Source organism: Uloborus diversus, chromosome 4 (assembly GCF_026930045.1).
Source record: "Uloborus diversus isolate 005 chromosome 4, Udiv.v.3.1, whole genome shotgun sequence".
In the NCBI taxonomy this organism is placed as follows: domain Eukaryota; kingdom Metazoa; phylum Arthropoda; class Arachnida; order Araneae; family Uloboridae; genus Uloborus; species Uloborus diversus.
In genome coordinates this window covers 92,072,793-92,081,060 of record NC_072734.1, presented here as the reverse complement: position 1 = coordinate 92,081,060, position 8,268 = coordinate 92,072,793, and the positions used below count along the sequence as shown (strand labels likewise).

General features: G+C 36.7%; 1 protein-coding gene across 1 annotated transcript; it reads left to right on the top strand.

Annotated features, from left to right (window-relative positions):
- Window positions 1-1,041: 1,041 nt before the first annotated feature.
- LOC129220706 (uncharacterized) lies at window positions 1,042-3,885 on the top strand. The gene is made up of 2 exons (XM_054855136.1): window positions 1,042-2,323; window positions 3,869-3,885. Exons 1-2 carry the CDS (start codon window positions 1,042-1,044, stop codon window positions 3,883-3,885), a joined length of 1,299 nt encoding a protein of 432 aa, XP_054711111.1.
- The last annotated feature ends 4,383 nt before the right edge of the window (window positions 3,886-8,268 follow it).

Sequence of the window (8,268 nt, the reverse complement as noted above, 5' to 3'; positions counted from 1 at the left end):
ATTAAAGCACGAGCCTTGTTGGATAATGGTAGTCAATCAAATTTTTTGTCAGTTGAGCTTGCTGATTTATTACGGATCAAGCGAGAAAGGATAAACGTATCAGTTTCTTGCTTGAGTGGTGTTGCAGTAACTGTGAAATCTAAGCTGACAACTACGATTTCAAATGAAGAAGATTATTCAAGAACCTTGGATTTTCTGGTTGTTTCTAAAATAAATGATCTTGTGCCAGGACAGCATTTTAATTTCCCCTTTTCGGAACTTTCACCAGATATCAAGCTTGCTGATCCTCATTTCAATAAACCGAGACGGATTGATATTTTATTAGGAGCTGAGTGTTTTTATGAGCTTCTCAAAACGGAACAGTTTCATTTCTCAAACTCAAAGCTTATTTTACGAAATTCCATATTTGGATATGTAGCCGGTGGGTGTGTATCAGAAAATGGGTTTTTGGGTACAACATATTGTGGGTTAGTTTGTGATGTTGAGGATAATTTGACTGACCTAATTAAGAGCTTTTGGGAAATCGAAAATTCCTTTTGTGAGGACAGAGCGATAAACAAGAGCAAAGAAGAAATTATTTGTGAAGAGCATTTTTTAGAAACGCACAAGAGAGACCGTTCCGGTAAATACATTGTTCAGATGCCTTTCAAGGAAAATCCAAACTGTTTAGGAGAATCAAAGCAAATTGCCGTTAAACGTTTGAATTCGCTTTGGAAACGCTTAGAAAGGGATCCTGGGTATTCAAAGCTATACAGAGATTTCATCCCAGATTATGAGCGTTTAAATCACATGGAGCTGGTTAATGAGACGGTAGAACCGGACATTAACTTTTATTTGCCACACCACGGGGTGTATCGTCCAGAAAAGACAAGTACAAAGTTGAGAGTTGTTTTTAACGCCTCACAACCTTCTTCTAATGGAAAATCTTTAAATTCGTTGCAATATAATGAGGGTGTCATTCAAGATGACATATTTTCCATCATGACAAGGTTTAGGAAACATTATGTGGTTTTCATAACGGACATTAAGCAAATGTATAGGATGATTCTTATTGATCCAAGTCAAAGAGATTTGCAACGAATTGTTTGGAAAGAAGGTATAAATGAGCCAATTAAAGTTTACAACCTCTCTACAATAACGTACGGGACGACTAGTGCGCCATATCTCGCCACACGGACGCTGAAACAATTAGCGTTAGATGAGGAGAAGGACTTTCGCATAGCAGCGGAAGTCATTAAGACAGATACTTATATGGATGACATTGTTACAGGTTGTCCAGATATAGCTACGGCACGAGAATTGCAACGCCAGTTGAAACTCTTACTTCAACGTGGAGGTATGAACTTACATAAATGGTCAGCAAACCATGAAGAACTGTTGAGAGATATTTCAGAAGGTGCTGAAACCTACTCGTTTACAGAAGATAGTGAAACCAAGACGTTAGGTATTTTGTGGAACCATAAGTGTGATGAGTTTGCTTTTAAAGTTGCACTGGAAAATTTGGATATTTATACTAAACGTGCAGTTTTATCCAATATTGCCAGAATCTATGATCCGCTCGGTCTGATTGGCCCTATAATCGTCAAAGCAAAGATATTCATGCAAAAATTGTGGCTTCTACATATCGGATGGGATGAGCCATTGCCGGATCAAGAAAGTAAGGAGTGGAAAAGCTTCGTTCAGTCATTGTCAGCAATACAGTGCATTAAAGTTAAAAGATGTATCTTAGTCGAAGATGCTGTAGACGTTCAACTAAATGGATTCGCTGATGCTAGTGAAAATGGGTATGGAGCAGCGATATACGTCAAATCTACTGCAGCTACAGGAGAAACAGCTACCCATTTGTTGTGCAGCAAATCAAAGGTTGCTCCTTTGAAAAGAATCTCCATTCCTCGACTTGAGCTTAATGCAGCTGTGCTACTTGCTAAGTTACTTCATAGAGTAATGAAGTCCTTGCAAGTGAGTTTCTCTGAAGTTCATCTGTGGTCAGACTCGACTATTGTTCTGGCTTGGCTGAAAAGTGATCCACACGTGTTAAAGACATTCGTAGCCAATCGCATAGCTCTTCTACAAGAATTGACAAATGGATTTCAGTGGCACCATATTCGTTCAGAAGACAATTCTTCGGATATGGTCAGCAGAGGTCTTGATCCGAGTAAACTTCTTGACAACAAACTGTGGTGGCATGGACCAGACTTGCTAAACCAGGAACTCCTTCGCGACGAGGTTATTGATGATCCTTTACAGCAACCAGTGTTTTGTGATGAATTTAAAACTCAGACTAAAACGAAAAACGTGACTGTGTCCTTATTAGTGAATTCACGTAATTTTCTGAGTGACATTCTTAATATTACAAACAATTATGGTAAATTACTTCGTATTCTTAGTTATATTTTTAGGTTTTGCCATAATGCTAGAAAGCTTAGGGAAAGGATCTCAGATGCAATTACGTCTAAAGAATTAAATGAGGCAGAGGAGTCCCTGGTTAAACTATGCCTAAGTAAGGCCTTTTATGCAGAAATTTCTGACCTAAGTAAAGGTAAGGTTATTTCTAATAAAAGTAAATTGAAATCCTTAAATGTGTTTCTTGATGACAAGGGAATTTTACGCGTAGGTGGTAGGTTGAAAAATTCAAATCTTAAGTTCTGTGAAAAACATCCTGCGGTTTTACCTGATAAATCTAAATTAACGCAACTGATTGTTGAGTATTATCATTTGAGGCATTTTCATGTAGGTCCCCAATCTTTGCTGTGTTTTGTTCGACACAAATTTTGGCCCATTAATGGAAGGTCTTTGTGCCGTCGTGTTGTTCACAGTTGTGTAACATGTTTTAAGAGTAAGCCTCTTACTGTGGAACAAATTATGGGAGACTTACCTTCAGAACGAGTGAATCCAACTTTTCCGTTTAATGTTTCGGGAGTTGATTTTTGTGGCCCTTTCATGATAAAGGTAAAAAATCAGAGAAAGAGTTCGTTGAGCAAAGTTTATGTAGCTATATTTGTGTGTTTTGTCACCAGAGCTGTCCACTTTGAAGTGGTCTCTGACTTGACATCTGAGTCATTTATTTCCACCCTAAAAAGGTTTTTCAGTAGGCGGGGAAAATGTGCTAAACTCTTCTCAGATAATGCAGGTAATTTCGTTGGAGCGAAAGCAGAAATAAAAAAGTTGCATAATCTAGTAAAAAAACCAGATGAGAATTTAGCGGGTTATTTTGCTTCCGAGGGAATTGACTGGAAGTTCCTTCCGCCCAGAGCCGCCAACTTTGGTGGTCTCTGGGAGGCAGGAGTAAAATCATTCAAGTACCATCTAAAACGGGTCATGAGAGATCTTAAATTTACATATGAAGAGTTTGAGACTATAGTAGTTCAAATCGAAGGTATCTTAAATTCACGTCCGCTCACCCCGTTAGCTTCAGATGGCGATGAATTAGATGCACTTACCCAGGGTAATTTTTTAATTGGAAGACCAATAAACGCCATTGTTGAGCCAGATCTTTTAGATGTAAACGACAACAGGCTTAGTAGATAGCAGAGAGTTACAAAGGTAACACAATACGTGTGGAAAAGGTGGAAAAATGACTACCTCAATACACTTCAGCAGAGGTGCAAGTGGATGTTTGATAAACCAAACATCAAACTAGGAGCTGTTGTACTAATCAAAGAGGACAATTTACCTGTCTGTAAATGGTTATTAGGTAAAATTGAAAAAGTATATCCCGGTGCTGATGGCAAAATTAGAGTAGTAGAAGTGTATACTTCAAGCGGAGTATACAAAAGATCCATTTCCAAAATATGTATTTTGCCAGAAAATGTTTCTTAAAAATTTTATTGTGTTTTGTTGTGATTTGCATATGTATTCATTGTTCCAGGTGTTTTTATTGTGTAATCTGTGTTTTATAATTCTTTGAGTTATTGAATGTTTTCTTAAAACATGTCAAGGCGGCCGGTATGTTAAGGCCCATATGGAAATTTGACCAGAAAAAGAGGGCGCTGCGAACGCCACAAAATGCTTATCAAAAAGCGAAGTGCCTTATGTAGTGATCGAGTGTGGGAGTCGGCAAGAGATGTCCGATCTCCAAGTAAATAAAGAGTTTTGAGAAGTGTTACAGTCCACTTTGTGAAGATTTGAGTTTGTGTGGTCAATGTGAAAAGCGCCAAAACACTTGACATTAATGACAGTTGTACAGATTAATTATACTACAACACTGGACGCTAAACGCAATACCCCTTTAACACTGAAATATATAAAAATACTGCACAAATAAGAGCTTATTACGTAAAAAGAAATGCGAAACAGACTACAGCTCGCAACAAATGGGAAAATCAACAAAGCTTGCTATGGAGAATGTGATTATGGCCACGGTTAGTTATAGGTTTCGGTCCGACATTGAGCATCCGGGCAACGCCCACTTCTTCTCATCGCAATCGCCAATCATCTGCGATATGGCTTGTCTAATACTATATTAATAAGCAAATGCAGTTATCAGTCATTCATAAGTTATTACTAAAACACTAATAACTAAGCAACTAACTTAGTGAAGCCTAAAGAATGCAACGCCGCGTGCAGCGTGGAGCTCTAACGAAGGTCGAAGGAGGAAGATAACATGCCAGCAATGCAAGGGACGTCGGCTATAAAGAACTGTGCGCATGCGCAAGTATCAACGAAGGTCCACCTGCTCTATTGTGTACTAACTACCTTGACGGCGACGGCATGAAATCAATACCATCTTGACGGCGTCAACATGTATGCAATGCTGATATTGTAAGGTAATATCAATATTGGTATTTTAAGATGAATGCAATGTTGTAATCGTGTTGTTATTGCAATATTGCTTTTTAATCTTTATGCAACCTTTATGCAGTAAGAAACGCGTCAATATTGACGCTGTCAGTATAATATCAAGATCTGTCAAGGTTGATGCAAGAAATTTTGCTAGTAGGGATAAAACATCATTTTAAATTGATTTTAAATGTATTGAAAAGTTTCAAACGAAAATTTATTAAAGTAAAATCCTTGCCCCTCCTCCAAAACCAGGGGGAGCAAAGCCACACCCCTTAAACTGACAATGATTTAGTATACTGAAATAGTATCGACTCTGTAATGGATATATTTTAATATCAAACAGATGATGGGACTTGGTATTAACTCTTTCGAAACTAGTTTAAAAGCTACACTACTGCATGATTAAAACACGTTGCCTTGGGTATCACTAGCATTTTCAATCGATATGAATGGAACATATGGAGATTCGTAAGTCTTTTTTAGATAAAATTTAGAACAACACATATCATGGGACAATTATTTCTTGCCTAAAATTAAATTAAACAAATTTTATGAACTGCTAAATTTTATTAATGTTTTCCTCTATGCGAATGGGATAGTAGTGACAAGAATAATAATAATAAACTAGTATGTTGTGGCCATCACGAAACTTTCTTCTATATTTTTCCTTTTCTGATCCCTCCCCATGCTTGACGAGGAAGCAATATTCCTAGTCTGCAATATGAGTCTGAATTATTGCAAAAGCAAAGCAAAGAGCGAAAATTGAAAGTTATTTTAAAAGCCTTGCTTGAATTAATTACAAATATTTTATTTGTTAACAAACATAAGATGGCAAGAGTTAAAAATTTTAAATCATTGAGATAATATATCCGATCATTTTCATACAATTAAAATCACGAGAAATACGCAGACGACAATCTATTACGATTTATCTTTCTTATTGTTGCATTAATAAAGCTATTATTCGCAAAAAAAAAAAAAAAATCAACACCTCTTGGAGCGATTGGAGTCAAAATTAACCGAAGCATGTTTACGTATGGATTCACATATATTTCAAATTTCAACCAGAACGTAGCATTAGTACTTGAGATAGGGCACTTACAATGGAAAAAAAAAAAAACAAAAAAAACGGGCGATCGCACTACCCCCTTTTTAGCTGTTGACACCAAAATGAAATCAGCTCTTATACCCACTAAGGGCTACTTGCCGATAAATTTTTCTTTCATTTCGTTCATTATTTCTTGAGATACAGCAGTCACAATTGACGACAAAAAACGTTCTATAGCTCAGCTCCCGTTTGAGTTATTGACACCAAAATTGAATCAGCACCTGTTCCTGTTAATGGCAACATATGGACCAAATTTTGTTTGAATCCGACAGTTACTTCCTGAGGAATAGCAAGCACGCGTAACTCAAAAAACGTCCCATTTCTCCACCCCCCCCCTTGGAGGAATTCGCGCCAAAAACCAATAGGCACAAATTCAATAGGGGCACATATGTATACCAAATTTCGTTCAATTTCTTGCGGTAGTTTTTGCTGTAGATCGGCCACAAAAAATTATTCACACACAGACGTGACACACACACATACACACAGAGTCATTTTCCAAAAATAGTCGAAATGGACTCAGCACACCTCAAAACGTACGAATCCGTCAAAATTCGAAAATTTGCACGAACCCAATACTTTCTTCTATATATTAGATATAGAAGAAAGTAAAAAGAGTGGTCCTTAATTTGAATACTTAAAACCAGAATTTATACGTTCTATTAAAAGTAAAGCTAAAACTCGCATCTTTGGTGAGCTTTTTCAAAGTGAATCAATTCTTGCTGATTAATGCTAGACACTTAAGAGGGATGTTCCTGATGCCTAATGCAGAAAGAAAAGAACAATGGCTTAGTTTTCGATCATTATTTTAGTGATAGTCATGCATGTGAATTCGCGCATTTCTTTCAAACTTCTGCCTAGTGTTACACAAAATTTGTGGGTGGTGGCGAAAAACTGTTTGCATATTTGAATTCAGCGCATCATTTTACGTGAAGATCAGGTCCGTATAACAAAAAAAAAGTTGTTTTTTTTCTACACTAGTAATATTGATTTTCAATTTTCTGTGTTATATATCTACTATAAATCTTTACTTTTGATACTGAAACGAACATTGCTTATTTGTTTTAATTGTATTTGTGGAATAAAACCTGTTGACAAACAATTTTTATGTACCGTTTCGTCCCATGGAAAGGACTTTTAATCAGCGATATTCCCACCAATTTTTCTGAGGGTATACTTCCAGAAATCCATTACGCTAAATTTGTGTATGTGATCATATACATAGTATGTCATAACATGAAAATTTATGATGCTTGAGGGTATACGCTATATGTCTATAAAATGTTTGAGAGTATACAGCGTATATGGAGAAACCCTGCAATGTTTTCAATTTCAACTTGAGGGGAAAATTTTGAGAAGATTGTAAGGTATGATTTTTTCCAGGACCCCAGATAAAACGACTTGCGGATCATTAAAGTGTATTCATTTTCAATAAAAAAAATAACCTCTTCTATTGAGCATTTTTGTGTTTCACAGTAAATGTTAAAAGAGCTCTTTTAAGTATGCACCCTCCGATTTTTAGTTAAAAAAAAGGAAAAGTATATGACTCACAGAAACATTTTTCTTTTTTCTACGGAGGGCTTAAAAAAACTTACACAGGTTTTACATGAACTCTCCTGTTTTCTGTCACAGTAAATCTTCAAATTGACATAGCTCAAATGTTTGTTATTCCTCAATCTAAGTATAAACATAAGCAATGTTGGAAAATGTAAATGACTGCATACATGTGAATGAACGTACATCGTTGCATTGTGTGGAGGTGAAGGGAAACTGCTTCCCAATGCATAAAAATGCGAGCCTATGGACGAAGAGACACCCGACAAACGCTCCCTTCTGTGGCGTCAAGTCTTTACAGCCATTTACCAACATTTTTTGCATTGAAAGTGATTCTTCGCAGCTCCGAGTTTTCTTTTTGGCTAAATGGATGCATGCTTCTTAACATCATTGTTTACATACATTATGCATTAAATTATAAGCTCATTTTTGTCATTTCCCAGTAATAAATAGACTTCAGTTGCCAAAGCTGCAAGTACAAACCCAAAATAAAAAAAATTGTATTTTTAAATCTGTACCCCAGAGCAATAGCTCCGCAAGTCCAAAAAATGCGATTTTCAATTTTTTTTTTTTTGGGGGGGGGGGGGGGGGAATTGTACGCAGGAATAATATTCCGGGGAAGATTTCGATCATTGGGAATCTGGCGATCTTTCTTCATTGGCGTCCATTCTCAGTTCCAGCGCGAGAGGCATCTTACCAAAAAAAAAAAAATAATAATAATAAAATTTATACCCCGAAAATGAGACCACCGCACCAGATCCCCAATGATCGGAATATCCCCCGATTACGCATCGAACCATGTGGATGTCTCTCTGAGTTTTTAA

What these genes read in the sequence shown, in the direction of transcription:
- LOC129220706 (XM_054855136.1), top strand. Translation starts at nt 1,042, where the DNA reads ATGATTCTTATTGATCCAAGTCAAAGAGATTTGCAACGAATTGTTTGG.